This window comes from Barbus barbus (assembly GCF_936440315.1).
Source record: "Barbus barbus genome assembly, chromosome: 47".
Taxonomy (NCBI): domain Eukaryota; kingdom Metazoa; phylum Chordata; class Actinopteri; order Cypriniformes; family Cyprinidae; genus Barbus; species Barbus barbus.
In genome coordinates this window covers 7,978,342-7,997,568 of record NC_136725.1, presented here as the reverse complement: position 1 = coordinate 7,997,568, position 19,227 = coordinate 7,978,342, and the positions used below count along the sequence as shown (strand labels likewise).

The 19,227-nt window shown below is 36.2% G+C and overlaps 2 protein-coding genes across 3 annotated transcripts in view; one reads left to right on the top strand and one right to left on the bottom strand.

Annotated features, from left to right (window-relative positions):
• The window catches only part of LOC306865464 (endothelial cell-selective adhesion molecule-like), a 37,158-nt gene extending 30,063 nt beyond the window's left edge, over nt 1-7,095 (top strand). The window contains exons 3-7 of the mRNA XM_079410068.1: nt 1,657-1,858; nt 2,006-2,161; nt 3,594-3,716; nt 4,445-4,574; nt 4,640-7,095. Of these exons, the coding sequence (XP_079266194.1) occupies nt 1,657-1,858; nt 2,006-2,161; nt 3,594-3,716; nt 4,445-4,574; nt 4,640-5,093 (1,065 nt within the window). The 3' untranslated portion in view covers nt 5,094-7,095. The remainder of the gene's footprint in view (nt 1-1,656; nt 1,859-2,005; nt 2,162-3,593; nt 3,717-4,444; nt 4,575-4,639) is intronic.
• Nucleotides 7,096-7,431: 336 nt separating this feature from the next.
• Nucleotides 7,432-18,630, bottom strand: LOC306865658 (fasciculation and elongation protein zeta-1-like). Of its 2 annotated transcripts, XM_079410394.1 has the most exons (11): nt 17,798-18,630; nt 17,658-17,703; nt 15,550-15,919; nt 14,028-14,127; nt 12,977-13,063; nt 10,797-10,962; nt 10,011-10,285; nt 9,110-9,190; nt 8,949-9,024; nt 8,676-8,741; nt 7,432-8,461 (listed from the first exon to the last, which is right to left on the bottom strand). In XM_079410394.1, the coding sequence occupies exons 3-11, from the start codon at nt 15,864-15,866 to the stop codon at nt 8,445-8,447; spliced, it is 1,185 nt and encodes a 394-aa protein (XP_079266520.1). In that variant the 5' UTR covers nt 15,867-15,919; nt 17,658-17,703; nt 17,798-18,630; the 3' UTR covers nt 7,432-8,444. The 2 variants fall into 2 exon arrangements, with proteins under 2 accessions (XP_079266520.1, XP_079266519.1); XM_079410393.1 differs by having other exon boundaries at nt 17,658-18,146.
• Nucleotides 18,631-19,227: the final 597 nt, after the last annotated feature.

Sequence of the window (19,227 nt, the reverse complement as noted above, 5' to 3'; positions counted from 1 at the left end):
TGATTTTTTAATTTTTTTACAAATGTTATATATACCTATAACACCCTAAAATCTTGATGTTAAAAACATGAACATGTCATTTGTTGCTTTTATTTATTTAAAGCATACCTAGTCAGCTACTTTGTGGATTAAATAAATAGCTAAAAATGGTCAAATAAGATTAGCATAAGAAATAATTATAAAAAAATATATAATAGTAGGATTAAAATAAAACCCCAAGGTAGTGCAAAGACTGTGTACAGTAGACTGAGACAATGAGCAGTCAGATGTACATTGAATTTAGTAATGATTATAATAATAATAGTAGTAGTAGTAGCAGCATAATTTAGGCTTGTCATATTAAAATAATATTTTTAATTCTCATATAAAGTGCTTTTAGCTAGTAATAATTAAGGTAAGAAATTATTGTAGTAATTTATTGGCTGTTTTCAATCTGATTTCATAGTTCATAAAAATCCTTGTAATTTTTCTCATGGTGGATCAGAACGTAACATGACATGCAGCTGATGTAATGTAATGGCCACTCTCTGTCCCTGATCACTCAGGCTCTTGAGGTCAAGAGTGCACACAGACGAAATCCTGCTCCTCATTATCACCCATGCTCAAACACTCATGTCAACATGTTTCCAGTGCAGTACACCGAAGGGATTCAGCATAGATTTATAATAAATTCTGATAATGTTATGTCAGTCCAAATTAGATATCGAAATGGTGTGGTATTTATGGGTGGGATTATATTAATTTGTTAGTTTTTGTGCAGATGCCAGAAAGTTTAGCGCCATCTGTGCATGTTATGTTTTGGATTATGAATGGCAGAGACAGAAATATTAATCTGGACTGATTAAAAAAAAAAAGTATCATCACTTTTATATGGAAATTTTGTTTTTGTTTTAATTCAGTTACATAATGTTGATCAAATGTCGACAAATGTCTTTATCACAGAATCACTTGTTTTTTTGTGTGTGTTAACCATATTGAAAGCACAAGAAGTCATGTGAATCATCATAGCAGACTACTATCTCATACTACCTGCAAGCTCAGACCATCTTACCGTAAGAGCTAGTATAATACTGTGATTGAAATGTCCACTTTTGGCAGCAATTGTCTTTCATTTTGCATTACACAGCACCTCATTACTCTGTAAGAAACCGTATTATCTGCAGATTGTAAAATCCTCTATCCTGCATTTTCTTCAATTGAGATTAAATCTGCACACTGAGGAATCAGCTGATATGAATCCTTTAGACCTGTCCACTGAGAAAACTGTCCTTGATTATAACAGATTGATGTATACATCATTCCATTTTTTTGTTTAGAAATTTCCAGCTGCTTGCCTGAGCAGTTTTTGCCATAGATTTCATTAGTATTACAAATGTCCAAACACTTATTTGTTAATATATTAATACTCCCATCTGTTTATATGTAATTATTTAATGTGTTTATATTTTCAATAACTTGTTGAATAATTAATTGAAAGTGGTGTTTGTGTAAAATTGTCTGTGTGTGTGTGTGTGTTAATAAAATGTAATGAATAAATATACCTGTATACTGTGAATTTTTTTTATATTTCACCTTAAACCTCCTGAATTGTTATCATCTATTCATACCTCATTTGCAATTTTAATTCCTTCCACCCTCTTCTTTGTCTTTCTTTAGATTATCTCATACGTCGGTGGAGGAGTAAGTCATAGCACTTCCCAGTTTGCAGGTCGAGTTGGTTTTATTCATAGTATGCCCAACACCAACCTGTCCCTGTACATTAACAACACCAAAGCATCAGACTCAGGGAAGTACATGTGCCAGGTCATTATCCCGGGCGCCCCAGGACTCACCGGAGAGCTCACCCTTAATGTTAAAGGTGTGTACTTACTGCCACACTGTGGTGCACACATGCATGGTCATAAAACACACATGCATGTGTCGCCTACATGTCAGATGCTTGTTCTGTGAGGCAGGCCAGCGTTTTCCGGATTTAACATCACATAACCCATCCTGTTTCTTTCAGTCCCTCCTTCAGTGCCAGTATGTCAAGTTAAAGGAAGGCCTGTTCTTAAAGGGAACATCACTCTGACTTGTAACTCTAATGATGGTAAACCTGCACCAGAATACAAGTGGACCAAGACCAGCCCCAATTCAGAGGTCTTCTTCCCTCCCGCACAAAGTGAGTCTACCTGTGTGTCCAAGTAAGACACAAGAATATATTTAAATAATATATTCTTCATTCTCCTTAAAGGGATAGTTCACCCAAAAATGAAAATTTGATGTTTATCTGCTTACCCCCACGGCATCCAAGATGTAGGTGACTTTGTTTCTTCAGTAGAACACAAACAAAGATTTTTAACTCAAACCGTTGCAGTCTGTCAGTCATATAATGGCAGTCAATGGGACTCACGGCTTTGAGAGAAAAAAAAAAAACCATACACAGACAAAACCAAATTAAACTCTGTGGCTCATGACGATACATTGAGGTCTAAAGACAAGAAACGATCGTTCTGTGCAAGAAACTGAACAGTATATATATCGTTTTTTACCTCTGATCCGCCGCACTGTCCGACTGTCCTGAGCGCGTTCACAACATCCGGCGCATTACCGCCACCTATCTCTCAAATGGACCACTGAAATTTTCATTTTTGGGTGAACTATCCCTGTAAATCATTCTCCTTTCGATTAGCATGCATTAGCATTAACATGCTTCTCCTAAAATTAAAATTTACTTACCCTAATGTTGTTTTAAATTCATATGACTTTATTGCTTCTGTGGAAAGCGGTGAATTTTTGAACAATGTCCCAGCCACTGAGAAAGAAAGTAGTATGAAAGTATACTTTAGTAAGTCATCTACGTGACTCTGGATAGTCGCAACATTTAACAGCTCACTATGGAAGGAATATTAGACAGAACTTTGATAGAAAGGTTTGTAATGAATTGGGGTGAATAGCTGTTAAATTTAAGCACACAATTAGATAATACCAATTTAGGTCAACCAGTTACCAAGCAATGCTTAATTGTGTTCAGTCTGTGGTGTAAAAAGTTCACATTAGCAATTAAAGAAAATACACTTAAGCAAAATATGGTCAGGTCAAAGTGAATAATTTTTGGTCCCAAATTTTTATCAGTTTTACTGTATGAAGAATATTTGGGTATAATATGCCACAGTTTACTTTATTTTGCTATCCTCACTTACATAAATGACTATAGTGTCCTGCACCCACTAGTAAAAAAAATCAAAAATTATATCTGGTGTCTGAATAATTTTTGGTTTGACTGTATGTTTTGAAGATCATGAGGGTGAGTAAATAATTTCAGAATTTTAATTTTTGGTTAAACTAATCCTTTAAGCATGCCGAGGAAACCGTTTGGGCTGAGATTAAACCTTAAAACCATATATTTATTGACCTTTGTTATGTAATTCTTGAGTCACTGGAATCAAATCCTTAGAGATATTGGATAAACATTGCTGGCATTCAGATAGCAATATTTTATCAGTTACTGTGACACACTGTGATCTCTGTTTCAAATATTTGAATTTTTCTAATCTCTGGTTGAATTATTTTTGTAATCATGCAAGTCTAACTTTACCCTAATGCTGTTGTAGATGAAACAGCAGGAACATTAAAGCTGAACAATCTGAGCAGTAATATGTCAGGGAAATACATATGCACTGCATCCAACTCTGCAGGAGCGGAGACGTGCTACATCAACCTGGAGGTCATCACATGTACGTACTGTTGTTTGCTCATTACATACATAAGCGTTCAAAAATATTAAGAAATTAATACATTTATTCAGCAGGGATGCATTAAATTGAGCAAAAGTGACAGTAAAGACATTTATGTTAACATGACACTAACTTTCTCTTCATCAAAGAATCCTAAAAAAAAGTATTACAGTTTTCACAAAAATATTAAGCAAACTGTTTTCAACATAGATTATTAGAAATGTTTCTTGAGCAGCAAATTAACATATTAGAATGATTTCTGAAGGATCATGTGACACTGAAGACTGGAATAATGGCTGCTGAAAATTCAGCAATAAATTACTTTTTAAAAATAGAAAATTTTATAAAAAATTCAGTCCTTCTTTATAGTAAGTGGCATTAACTACTATGTACTTACATTTAAAATATTCATTTGATGCAATGCACTTATGTACATACATGATTTTACATTGTACTTATATTGAAAAAATCCTGCATGTAACTGCATCTGTAATGTCTGTAATGTTAGCAAAAGTGTTTTGCACTATAATATAAACACAATAAGTATATTTGACTTATTTTTTTTTAATGTAAGTACATAGTAGTTATGGCCACCTAATATAAAGTGGGACCAAAAATTCAATCTTACGTTTTTTTTTAAACTGTTGTATTCATTCTCTTTTGCATACTTAATGTTTAGTCATTTCAGTTATCTGAAGATAAAAAGTGTGCTTTAACTTTTCCTACAGCGACTAATGCTGGGATGATCGCTGGTGTCACGGTTGGTTGTATTGTGGCTCTCATCCTCATCATTCTCTTCCTCGTCTTCATGTGGACAAGACGGAAAGACACAGAGGAGGATTTAGCCAATGATATCAAGTAAGATAATAATGATTTAATGATTATTAACTTGTGTAGACACTAAGTGTTTTTGTGGGTTACAGAGAGGATGCCCAGGCTCCCAAACGCGTCTCATGGGCCAAGAGTGGCACTGGGTCTGACATCATCTCTAAAAACGGCACCCTGTCCTCCATTCACACCAGCTCTTACCCACGAGACACCCAGAACCACCACCACTACCCTCACTCAGACACCGCGTCCATCCTCACGGCCACGGGCAGCACAGCCGGCTACCGCTCGCAGCCTCCAGCAGACGCCACCCTGGAGCGCACATTGCCAGGCTACATCACCAACCCCATCCCGCCCCGTGGACCCTCGGGACCCCCCAGCTCCAATGGAGGCTCCCAGCACACCTCAGTGCCCCGGCCAGCCTCCAGCCACCCTCAGATTCCACGTCCGCCCGTGCTGCCGACCTCCGTAACTGCTTCCAACCTCTCCCGCATGGGAGGGGTACCCATCATGGTGCCAGCGCAAAACCAGGCTGGCTCTCTGGTGTAGGACCTAACATTTCTGCTGGAGTTCTGAAGAGTACATCATGTCTATGGTCCCACAAACTAAAGCACATTGGAAAGGATGAATTGGAACCGATAAGTTTATTGCCTCTGTATGGAAACTGTATGATGTAATTTTCTTTATTTAGGTTTTTTCATTTTGTTTAAATATAAAAAAGTAAGCAAATATATGTAAAGATGCTCATTTTGTTTTATAGTTTTTTACTGTTCAAAGTATTACAGAAAATCCTCTACTTTCTCTTAAGTGGAACTTGCTTAACCGTAAACAAAAAGACGCTGACCAAAAAACAGAATTTAGTGCCGTCAAACATTAATTGCGATTAATCACATCCAAAATAAAAGTTTTTGTTTGCATAATATATGTGTATATTTATTATGTGTATATATACATACTCACACATGCATGTGTATATTTAAGAAATGTTGTTTATATATTAAATATATTTATATATAATATAAATTATGAATATAAATATGTACATGTAAATATTTTTTAAATATACTGTATGTGTGCGTATATTTATATACACATAATAAATATACACCATACACACACACATATGTATACAAAAACATTTATTTTGGATGCGATTAATCACGATTAATCATTTGACAGCACAACTGGAATTATTCACTTTTTCACTTAAGTTTGTGTTCTTGTTGTTGTTACTGCTGCACTGATTGTTATTTTGCTAACTAAAGATGCTAACTTGCCTTGATGAAAACAAATGAAAGGTCTATTCCACATTATTTACATTTACATAGACACTCCTCATGAATAATTACGTTTACATATGCTTAATACATATGAAATCAGTCAAAGACTATAGAATACCTTAAAGAGACTTTGAATCAGTCAAGGACATCACTTAAAATGTGACTTAAGTTGCTATATTTGCCTTTAAATGTTTTTTTGGCCAAATATTTAGAAATAATGTCCGTGTTGTTATAGAGATGTGAGGTAGCTTTTTTCAATTTAGAAGTGTAGGATTTGGTGGTATCTTTATTTATATAGCGTTTTTGTACCCCGTGATGATATTTAAAACTAATGTATTGTACTGAATATGTAAACTGTAATTCTTTTACCTTACTGTAAGGTATTTACTTCTCATTCTAGGTCTGTGGTCATTTTATAATTTTGCAGCAAAGAAGTTCATGATTCTTTTCTGGTTTAAACCAGAGTTCCTGTTGATGTGGGGATATTTGTTGTCATTCTTCTCAGCATTGTTTCAGAGCACTGCTAGAGCTACTAAAGCTGACAGATTTCTAACAAGAGTAATGGTAGCTTAAGAAAAATGACTTAGGCTACAAATGAAGGTCATGAGGCTAAAACATCCAGTTTCCTGGAAATACATGCACCAGTGAAACATAAACTTTATTTTCTTAATGCACATCACTGAACATCCCAGTTTTTCAGATATGCGTCATATTATGGAAGTAAAATGGCAGTTCATGGTTACTTTAAGTAGGCTATAGCAGACCATACACTACATCACAACAGCGCATCTGTAAGTATGTTTCATGAATGCTTTTTAAACCACTACTGTTATTTCTTAAAGTATGTTGTATGTACTCAAGAGTGCGATTGACTGTTTTCAAGTACAAACTATTTTACTTTATCTTATTAGAAATGTTTTATTGTCTGTACCCATGTCAATCTTTTTGTCATCTGCAGACTGAACAACCTCAAACTCTTCTGTATTTATGACGATTTACTGTCAGCAGACATGAAAACACTTTGTATTCATATTTTTGATTAAAAGAAACATGCAATCTGTTCATTTGCAAGGTAGTAATGTTCTGTACAGTCAGAAATGTAACATATTTTGTATATCTAACATATCATGTTTGTATTTGTTGTGATCCAGTCCATGGCATATTGACCTAGTGACCTAGGTTTATGTTAATGCTTACTAATAAGTAAATTAATGTTTATGATGGCGGAAAAAGGTCCACATAAAGATTAAAAATGCACAATAAAATAATGCGACTGCACCTTCGACTTATGGCATTTAACATGAGCAAAAATGAATTCCTCCGTTTTTATCGGTTATCTGACATGATATAGTTCAGATATTCTGTTGTTAAGACACTGAATGAATTAGTTCATTGAAATGATGAATACAATTTCAACAGTCAAAAGTAGTAGGCCTAGATATGGGCAGTAAAGGAAAAACGATTGCTTCATAAAGGTAAGATATCTGTTCCAGGGGACAAATATCACTTCATTTTAAATTAATTTTGCACTGGTTTAAGAACTAGAAAGGGAAGTCACTCCCATACGAGCATGACTTTTTTCCAACTAATGAGTATCAACAGTTATTAGGTGTAAGTGTTTTAATTTTGAAGGACAATATTACACTAGACGCCACAAAAACCTCTTAAACGCTGTTGCAAACAAGCTTGCATGTACGATGAATTATAATGACCTGCAAATGACTGCCCTTTAGTGGAATATTGCGATATTACAATGAAACAGTCATTCAGGCTTTCACAGGGTTTGACATTTATTGGAATTATAACTCAGCAATACTTCACATTCCTCCATGTCCCTTAGTAAATAAGAAATATATACATTAAAGATGTAAGCACGAGGCATGAATGACAGTTAATGTTAAAAGTTAAAAAAAGAAGAAAAGTTTTTATTAGACAAATGGATGGTGAAAGAAAAACCACATTATGTAGAACTGTATATTTCATACATAGGATGAAAAAAGTCTCAAGTTACCCAAAATAAGAAAAGTCACAAGGTTTCTCCCTATAACTTGGCATTAATGTAGAACGCTAAAACATGCTGTATTTTCAACCAACACAATACTAAAACGGCAAAAGCAGAAAATATGGATGGATTATTTTCAAATGTGCTCTCGAATCAATGTATCTATGCCTGAAGAAGATTGTGAATAATGCCCTTCTCATCGTCACCTGTGTTCAGAACGGATGTGAATGATTGAGTAGTATGTAAAATGCATTATGTTAGATGTATATTTAAAAATAAAAATATTACCTGATCGTAGAGTTAAACCAATTATAGTTCACCTGTTACCCTTACACGTTCCATATGGCTTTTGGCCCGTAGTAACGTACATAGTAGAAAACATGTAAAGCACCAGGCGCTGTGGTATGAACCTCGTGGATATGTGAATACAGGAAGGGCAGTGAGATGAGCAAGGTCAAAGGTCATTAGATAAGCAAGAGAAGGATGGTTAGATGTTCAGGGTCCCTCGCTGATACTGGATAAGGGAGCTCATGCAGCTGGGCTGGAGAACTGACAGAGGAGGAATGAAGACACCCGATCTCTCCACAGTCTCACCATCAGCACATCACGCTCAGGACTTTAGGTAGGACACAGAACTGCAGGATGGAGACGTGATAATGTGTTAATTCTGTGTATGTACTTCATATACATTTATATACTATATAAGTATATTATAGTTAACTAAAACCATAAAAACATTTGAAATAAACTTTATCTGAAATAAAATAAAATATCAAACAACCTTAACCTTATTTTATTTCAGCTAGTTGCCGAAGCAGCATTTCTCATTTCATTAAGGTTAACATTTACCTTTTAGTATATAGTCAGTCAGGAGGGTCGGGACCTTCTCACTGTCTTCTTTCATGGCATAAAGAACTGAAAAACATTATCAGTTGTAATAATGGTCACTATTTGTTTTCCTTTGATGGCCTAAATGTGTTATTATTTGATTTTAAGGATTACATAAATCAATATTAGCAAATATTAATAAAATAAACTTGAAATATTATGGTGATTTCTACAGAGAAGTTGGATTCACTTTGACTCCATTTTAATGTCATTAGTGCAGTTCAGTACTCTTACTTTTTGTGAGCATTTGCAAGTCATCCACAGATGGAGGAGTCCCTTTTTTCTCGTATGGGATGACTGTGTTTAGGTACTGTTGAACACACATATGAAAAAAACAATCAGACAGAGTTTGTGCAAGTTAAGTTCGGAACATTAACTGAAATGCTCCTCCTTACCTGTCTTTCTGTCCCTGAGGTCCCAAAGGTCTGTCTGATGCCTGTCTGCAGGATGTTAGAAAGACCCTCCATGCTGAAGCGCTGAAAAACATTAAAACATTAAATATTAAGTTATATTTTGTACAGCACTGCATCCCTTGTGTGTGCACATCCTACGCCAAACTAGAGAAAAGAGCTGGAAGAATTCCATTGGGGATCAAGAAATGATGGAAAAAGTTCTGAAATTACTTCTTATGTAAGAATCTGCAAATTTCTTTCAGCAAATGATTAAAATCATGTAATAATAAATATTATAGTATTTATTTTACATTATACATACTGTACATTATAATAGTGTGATGCCATTTATTTAAGATTTTGAAAGTATTCATTTCTATTATGTATTATTTACATTTTTTGAGACTTAATTAAAAAAAAGAAATATATATATATATTATATATATATATTTGTTTAAAAAAAAATTATAATTTAATTTAATTTAAAAATTATTATTATCAGTCATGGAATGGCTATATAATAATGTTTTGGCTAAAATGTTAAGCTTCTGAATTCAGGAAGAGTGTGCAAACATAATATATTAAATTTGAGCTTCACAATTTGCCACATTTACTAATTCTAGTCCCTGTGTACAAAATGACTAAAATGATCAACTCATCCCTGTGAGAACATGGAGGATGAGGATGCAGAGATGCAGTTCTTGCATGATGTAATCGAATCACAGCGGCATTACTATAAGAGGAAGCTGGTATTGCCTCCAGAGCTCATACTGCAGGGGAATGCTTCCTCTGCGCTTCCAGTAAGTGTTAAGTGCAGCTGAAGAGTAATGGGGCAAGATCCATTAACCACAGAGAGAGATGTCTGTGGAGGTAAACATCATGCAGTACATTTCAACACTCTTACTTTTGCAGGCATGCTCCCGGTCTTCTCGGAGCGGGTAGATCCTTGTAGACTCAGGGCCTTGTCCTTACGCCTGCGCTTGCTCAGCTCCCTTTGCTCCTTCTGTCTGTTCTGGACCTCCATCAGAGCTGTGATGAAGGTGTTCTTCACCTCCTTCTCAAACTCCAGCTCCTCCCTCCGGGCCAGCTGGGCCACCAGTTCCTCCGAATACTCTCGTATCGCCGCCTCCACCCGACACAAGATGTCAAGCAGCGCCGAGCTGGGCATCAGCCTCAGACCTGCATGATAAGCATTCGGTTTAAGACGACTTGATCAAAGCGAGCAACACTTGACTTTCACACTGTGACTAATGTTGCAATGTTTCTTTAGTGTCGTTCTCAGTTGACCCTGGGCAATTTTTCATTTGTTTTTGCTCTACTGCATCTTTGGTTTCAAAAACATGATCGGTTTCATCGGTCTGTGGGATAAAGAAATGCTGAAACAACATGGTTTAAAATAGCAACCCTCTCTATGTACTCGATAGGCACCTGTTTCTTTTCCTGGGGAGATGTAGAGCATTGACCTTGATTTGGTAATATCAAGGTACTTCTTTTACTCATAAAAATAAACATACTCTGTACCCAGTCCATTTACTGTATACATCAACTACATTTAAAGCAGTACTTTTTTAAGTGATTAAGTGATCAAACATTCATCCTTACATCTAGTTTCATCTGAAGATTCATGAAAAATGTTAAAAGTCACCCTGAGCTTCACATATATTTATTAATTGCAGGTTTGAACAAGCACCTTCATAGGAGCAGTTGCTGTTGGAGGCCTGAGACAGCATACGGATCTCCTCCAAGAGAGAGGGGCTGCTTTTTGAGGAAGACACTGCAATATCATCTTCCTCCTCTTCCTCTGTCTCTCCAGGGTCTGGTGAGTTTTCCATCATCTCCACAATCTCCTCTATCACCTGGTGAGAGAATAAATGACAGATTTCAGTGGGTGTTTAAACAATTTTTGAGGACACAAGTCAAGTCAAGTCACCTTTATTTATATAGTGCTTTTAACAATGTAAATTGTGTCAAAGCAACTGCACAACATCAAAAAAGGAAAATAGTGTGTCAATAATGTAAAATGAAAAGATTAAAAAAAAGATTTTCAGTTAAAGGCATTTCATTATTGAATTCAGTGATGTCATCATCCAGCTCAGTTCAGTTTAAATAGTGTCTTTGCAATCAGGTCGACGATATCGCTGCAAATGAAGTGTCCCCAACAGAACTATAGCTTTTAATTTTAGCTTTGTATGCAATGGATCAAGGTATCACACTTGATTTTAAATACAGCATAGCTTTAAAGCTAGGTTACCGTTCAAGCGTAAACCTGCTCGATGTAAAAATACAGTATTAGGCTAAATGTATTGACCATTAGTACAGACGTGGTCAGAATTGTTAGCACCCTTGGTAAATATGATCAAAGGCGGCTCTAAAAATAAACCTGCATTATGAATGAAAAATGAAATGAAAATGGGGGAAAATCTCATTATGAAATAAATGTTTTTCTCAAATACACGTTGGACACAATTATTGGTACCCCTAGAAATTCTTATGAGTAAAATATCTCTGAAGTATATTGCCATTCATATTCACAATTTTGAGCACTCCAGGGTGATTATGAACATGAAATCATCCATCCATGGCTTCCTGTTTCACAGAAATATAAATAGAAGAGAAAACAAAGCCCAAATTCCCTTAATCATCCATCACAATGAGAAAAACCAAAGAATATATTTCTGATGTGCAGCAAAAGAAAATTGAGCTTCACAAATTAGTGAAGTGGCTTTAAGAAAAGAGCTAGAGCAGTGAAAATCCCCATTTCCACCATCAGGGCAATAATTAAGAATTTCCAATCAACAGAAAATGTTACGAAACTGCCTGGAAGAGGACGTGTGTCTATATCGTCCTAATGCAATGTGAGGAGGAGAGTTTAAGTGGCTAAAGACTCTCCAAGGATCACAGCTGGAGAATTGTAGAGAAAGGTTGAGTTTCGGGGTCAGAAAACCTTTTAAAAAAAAAAAAAACTCCAGCATTCAGTTATCAGACACAACTGGAACTTCAAGTGGGACTGGCTTCTATGGTCAGATGAAACTAAAAAATAAGTTTTTAGCAGCAAACACTCAAGATGCCAGTTACAATTGCACTGTCCTTGGAGCGGACCTGACTTACATTTCACTGCTGGTTATACTCTGTATAATTGTGTATGTGACAAATAACAATCTTGAATCTTGAATCAAGATGAGTTTGGTGAACACAGGGATAAAAAGTACCCCATGTGTACAATGAAATATACTGCTGTATTTTTGATGTTGTGGGCCTATATTTTTGCTGGAGGTCCTGGACATCTTGTTTAGACACATGCCATCATGTATTCTATAAAAAATCAACAAGTGACTGACTCTTTTAGAAATCTTATAGTAGGCCATGTTTGGATCTTCCAACCGCAGAAAACCAAGCTTCTGCTGGCCATTCCAGTCCTCTGACCTGAACCCTGTAGAAAATGAGTGGGGTGAACTGAAGAGAAGAAGCACGGTCATGGAGCTGTGACTCTAAAGGGTCTGGAGAGATTCTGGATGAAGGAATGGTCTCTGATCTCTTGTCAGGTGTTCTCTAACCTCATCAGGCATTATAGGAGAACATTTAGAGCTGTTAAACTGGCAAATGGAGGTTTCAAAAAGTATTGAATAAAAGGGTGCCATTAATTGTGGCCAATGTGTATTAGAGAAAAACATTTATTTCATAATGATATTTCCCCCCATTTTAAATTCTTATTCTCCAATGAAAGATTAGATTTTTGTGATTTTATTAAATAAAAGATCAAAATGATTAACAATGCAGATTAATTTTCACAGCCTTCTTTGATCATATTTACCAAGGGTGCCAATAATTCTGACCACGTCTGTATGTCACAAATACCAAGTTTAGGCCCACCTGATCAGCTGTAATAAGAGGTTCGTCACTCAGACAATTGGCATTCTCATTCTTCTCATTCATCTCCTCCTCTTCTTTTTCATGTATCTTTAAAACCAAGACAAATACGTTCATGAAAATCTTCACAACATGTTTAGGAGCATCAGCCGTATCAATATGACAAGATGGTAGAGAGTAATGGCTCCATTACACTCATTGGTAATGTGCTGAAGAGAGTGCTTTCAAATGTTAGCACGACAGCTCTTCTGGCCTGCGATGATGTACAGAGTCTTGACTAAACTAGTCAAAAGCTAGCTTTAGATTACCTCATTTCACATCTGACCAGTTGCATTAGTTGATCATCTGTATAATATTATACAAAGACCGTAACTGTGTTCATCTCACATGAGGACGAAATATAAAAAAAAGTCTGCCAGTTAGTTTTTTGTGGTGTCTAAACTGTTTATTGCAAAGCTTGGGACAGGCTAATTGCCAGAGAAAGTAGATCAGGCTGGGTTTTTGGCAGCGAGTGACTGTATCTGCCATCCATTTGGCATAAATATACACACCACACCCTGAATCAAGAAGGCAAAGCTGTACTCTCATATAGTCCTGCAGTCATTTGCTCAAATAAATGTTTTTTTCAATTATAAGGAGAAAGATATTTTAAGATATTTTTTGATGGCCAATGCATCAGTGACAACTTCTTAATGATTATTTCTTAATTCAGTTCCATTAATATAATATAATTAATATTATTAATAAATGATCTTTAACAATAAATAATATTTATCAATATCAACAGAATAATAATATTAATATCAGAAGTCATCTAAATAGTAATATCATTGTATGATAAAATTCACATGATAAAATTAAATTACTATAAATAATGTAATATAAATATCAATAATAATAAGCTGTTTCTGCATTGGTAAAAATGATGTTGTCCCTAACATGTTATTGTACTCTAACTTATAGTCATGTTCTATAGCAGTAATCTATACAGTAACCCTGCAGTATATTATCATGTCAACACCGTGAATGTTATCAGAGCAGAGCAGACGTTTACCTCCTGATCTGAGAGGTTGCCGTTGAGCGTTTCTGAGGTGGGGTCGTCCCAGCTGGACACAGAGGAGGGGATGTAGTTGTCAGTCAGAGCATCCCACACGCTACAAAAACACATGCATGGACATTTATATACATAATGTTCCAACCAACACACAGTGAAAATGGAACAAATGAGACATTCAAACTCAGAATTATGAATAATACATTCTTTAGCAACACCTTTAATAAGCAACTCAGAATTTTTGTTTATATGTATTAATTATGATTTGTCATGTTTATTTTAAGATGTTCTTTAAGTAGCTGGTTTGTATGTTTATGTAACTGGGCTAGTGACAACCATTTCTTTCTCTTTTCTCTTTTCTATCTACACACTTTCTTTGTGCCTCTGTCTAGTCATCCAGGGAACAAGTGGCCATTCAAAGTGTGCTGATCCTCTGAGGGCACATAGACACAAGCCTCCATTCCAGCCCTGCAGCAACACCAAACTGGTACAGACTCATTGTCTACCCATATATCATTGTCGGAAAGAATTTAATTTCTATTTACTGTCTAGAGATCTCCAAAGGCAACATCTTATCTAGAATATTTACCAACCACAGGTAAAAAAAAAAAAAAAGGCTTGTGTCTGTGTGTATATATATATATACTGAATGGAGGCTGGTAGGCTTATGTCTGTGTATATATATATATATATACTGAGAATTGCAGCAGGCTGGCTTCTGTAATTCGTCAGATGCCGAGCCACAGGCTGAATTCTAGCGCAGGGACAGATTTGTGTCTGAATACAAGCCAAGAACAAAAGCCACGGGCAATGAGAACACATCACAGTGGGAAACGCAGAAAATAACATGCTAACAAGTCATAAATCAACGGCATATTTACAGCACAAACTATGAGAGTAATGAGCAAGATGCACAAATACTGGAAAACCCAGTGACATGTTCAATTTGATCTCTTATAAGGCTACAAAAAGGATAAAAATATGTTGATTTGAATCTAATTTTCTCACATTTTATGCTCTTTTTTATTTACTTCCTAATATTAGTGTATATTTTTGCCTTTACAGCCTCAATCAGTGATGATGTTTTGAGTGTCTTAAATCAACAATAATGTATGCTATATTTAGACCAAGGGATTTTTTTTTTTGTCCTATTTTGCGAGAGGCAGATTTGACTGCAGAGAGAGGATGGTGACAGGCTGCCAGCACAGACAAGTCAGGACAAACAAAAGCACTGAGGCGTATAAAAATTTGCTGAATAATTCACAGCCAAGCCGTGGACACACGAACACAGACAGGCGCTGGTGATGGACAAAGGGTGTTTTTATACAATATGATTGGCAGGCCAGTTGGCGTAGGATGTCAGACATGTCCTCACTTTTGATTGGAAAAGAGACAGCCAACTGGATGGGCATATTCATCAGTCAAAACAGTATCCATGCTACTTTTTTGGTGATGCTAACTGCATCAAACTCCATTCACTATCTACATGTATTTACTAGAAATGGAACAGAAAGGATCTTACTCTTCATCTTGAAGCCTCTCCTCATCCTCCTCGGTGTGCGATTGGTTGCGAACAGGTGCCAGACCTTCTGTCTTGGTGTTGTAATTGTGGAAGCACACGTTCAGCTTCTCGTCAAACTCATTGACGAGGTCCTCCATGGACTTGAAGCTCATCATCTCAGAGAAGTTCTCCAGCTCTGAGAACTCTTCGCGGCAGAGCGGGGCCAGAGGAATGGTTTTGTGAGGCCGGCAGGCAGGCTGCTCGGATTCGAGCTCCTCCATCTTGCAGGGCCGCAGATCCTCAAATTCCTCATCCAGGCACACCAGAGGGGCCTCCATCCTGATGCCCTCTTGATCGCACAGTCACGTGGAGGTTGTCGCTGCAACAATCCCTAATTAAAAATATGATAATTGTCAATCTGTCATTCAACATCTCAAATCTTCATCTAAAACATAAAATGTAGATTTAAAATGTTGAGTGATTCAAATAGATTTTTCACTTCTCTAAAAATGATGTTATATAACAGTAATGGCTTCTTCAGAGTCAAGAACATTTTGTGAGGCTTTTTAACCATGAAGATTTAGACTATGAAATACAGTTTTTCTCAGATGACATCTCGTTAAATGAATTCCCTTCCTTTCCACTAAGTGAGCAGGGAGCACGAATGACTGCATTTCGCTCAAGCAGAGTGAAAGTAATTGTGTTTAATTTGCAAGGCAGTTGATTCAGCAGAACCTCTGGGATTTTTCCCAATGAATTCTGGGACTGTGAGGCAGCCAAAGTCAACCAGCAATTATAGCTACTGCTAATTCAAATTCACTTTCTCTAACATAAAAATAATAAGTGGCGAAATACGTACATTAGCTTTTTTTTTCTGCAATCATTGCTGCCTTATAATCCACTCTATTTATTTTTAACAATATGAGCATTTATAGGCAAAAATGCATCTCGTTATATTCTGATGCTCCCAAAACAACTGCTTTACGTTCTGTTTAGGTCAAGATGACTTCCACAAAAATTCACTCGTCATTGAAATAACCAAGTACAGTTTAAGAGTTATTATAATATCCACTTTTTATTTCCTGCATTTTCGACCTGTGATCTGACAGTTCCCATGAATGAGCTCGAAAGCCTTTATCAGGCTTAACGTCAAGCTAAAAGACTGCAGGATAAACATCCATTTAAAACAGGCTTGCATAAGCTTTTACCCCAACGTTACATTAGTCAGCAAAGTTCCATTCCACTAATACACTCTATTACCCTAGTGTGCATGTGTCTGCCTGTAGTGTACTATGTCAGAATTAAGGGAATGTCCTTTTGTCATTTCCTTGTTTTTGGCTACAGATTGATATGTTTGTACACCACCCATAATTCTGTGCCTGTGGCCAAAACCAATTCAAAAAATCTTCCAATGACCAAAGCAAAGAGGCAATCCAATGTTACATTGATAAACTGCTGCCCCTTATTCACACTTCCTGAGGAAGGGGGTGGAATTGAGCAAGAGTTTAAAGAGCATATTGACCTTAAATCAATCGATGGAACAAACTGTGGCAATGGATTAAAACACTTTTGCTGTGGGACATCCGCTGAGTGACGTCATCCAAATGTGTATTACATTCATATTTATCACAGTGATAAAAAATGCAAGAGATATTTCTCAAACGCACTGCTAAATCTGGATCACAGCATGAATTTGTGAGTGCCAGTTAACGGTGCTCATGGCAGGCATGACCTGTGTTGTGAAATATGAATATGAGCACAACCATGTCACGAGATAAGATGAAGTGACGAGCCATGATGGGAAGAAATATGGCGGACCACATCATAAAGCATGGGAGAGATAAAATATAACATCACCGTAATTTTTTAGTATTTCTTTAGATCACACCACATGGATTAAAAAAAAATAAAAAATCATTATCCAACTGGAAGAATATTAAAATTGTGCAATGCGAAAATAATAATTCTATTTGTTTCTAGAAATATGTACAGAATGAAATTAAAAAGGAAAGGGATGGATGCAGAACGGATGGAGATCAAGGTTACCCCATTTCCCAGTGGGAATAATGGGAAAACAATGGTGGGATGGAGACGGCATGATGGAGGAGAGAGAGGGAGGAACAAATTACCTGCAGAAGAATCTCTCTGTGTGTATCTGGGTAGAAACAGCCCCTCCTATTCCAATATAGTCAGAGAGAAACCACCATCAGCAAATCTTGGTCAGGATGAAAGGACAGCAGACACAATCGTTCCCATCACACACACATACACACACAGAAGCTCCGTGTCGTGATGGCCGCTGTTCTAGTCCACGGCGTCTTGTCTAAGCCAGTCAAGGCTCAGAGTGTTGTTTTCTGAGCATTAAGCAGCAGCCGTCCTCTCCTGTTCCACGGAGCCTGCGCATTGGTACGGCAACAGAATCATCCTCCTCGCCAACCCTCCCCCTTCTGCTCCTCTCCTCATGCACCTCACTCTCTCCGCCCCCTACCCCTCCTGCTCCCTTTCTCTCAGTCTACCATAAGCCAAATCCCTCCATATTCATGAGGAAGGACAAAAAATAAAACAGTGAAAGGTAATGGAGAGAAGCTGTATTGGGGCTTTATTCACACCTTGAACTCGCTTGTCATCGGCCACATCAGGGGTCTCTTGGCAGGGCCCCCTTCTCATTACCCCTCAAAGCACGCTCGAGGGATTTTCAATGAGGAAGCCGTGCTAACAACATGCACGCTGGCTGCTTACTGTCAGTCATGACTATTGAAATGAAAGCTATAAATGTGGCAAGATTACAGTGTTTTAATAATGTTACAGGGTCATATAGAGTAGTAGTAAGTCTGAGACCACAAGTAAAAATGCTTCTATATTGTATTTTTTTATAATGATTTAATAAAACAATTATAAATTGTAGTAGTAGTATAACAATTTAATGAAAAGTTGAAATTAACATTGTCAAATTTCACAAATTCGGTTATTTGATTAGTGGTCTATAGAACGTGCAGAATTGAAATATTTTAATTGGGTTTAAATAACATTTCTATGATTTAATATTATAATATCAGTTATTGGCTGATTGTTTTTTGTGCTTTTAATTGTGCATTTAAATGCTTATTTTTCCTAATTGTACATTTAGTTTACCTCTGCCATCATTTACCACTCAATTAAGGTTAATCTTTAAAAACACTGGTAGCACTTTACAATAAGGTTTCATTTATTTACATGAATATTAGTTAACTCGAACAATATTTATATAGCATTTATTAATCAGTTAATGGTGTACATTATAATGTTGTGATACCCAAATTCCCTTGCCTTATAGCAATTAATATAATTAGTTTTAGTTTTTGTTTATTTAAACAAAATAGTATAGAATTTTATTATTGTACCATTTATGATTTATTGGCCATAACATGCAAATAATTATGGTATCACTTTACAATGAGGTTTCATTTGCTAATAGTTAACAAGAAGTAACAGTACTTCTACGCTATTTATTAATCTTAGTTAATGTTAATTTCAACATTTACTAACATAATTTCAAAACTTGTAATTTGAACAAACATGAACAATGTATAACTGTATTTTTATTTAATTGTCTTTTCAGGGAACATTCACAAAGATTGATAAAAGCTATAATGTTGTTCATTGGTAGTTAATACGCTAATGCACTAACAAATGAGATCTTATTGCAAAGTGTTACTACAA

Coding starts and splice junctions, on each gene's coding strand:
- LOC306865658 (XM_079410394.1), bottom strand. CDS start 15,866: ATGGAGGCCCCTCTGGTGTGCCTGGATGAGGAATTTGAGGATCTGCGG. Junction 14,128..15,549: donor GAGAGGCTTCAAGATGAAGA/GTAAGATCCTTT, acceptor GTGTTTTTGTAG/CGTGTGGGATGCTCTGACTG. Junction 10,963..12,976: donor CTCTTATTACAGCTGATCAG/GTGGGCCTAAAC, acceptor TTCTCTCACCAG/GTGATAGAGGAGATTGTGGA.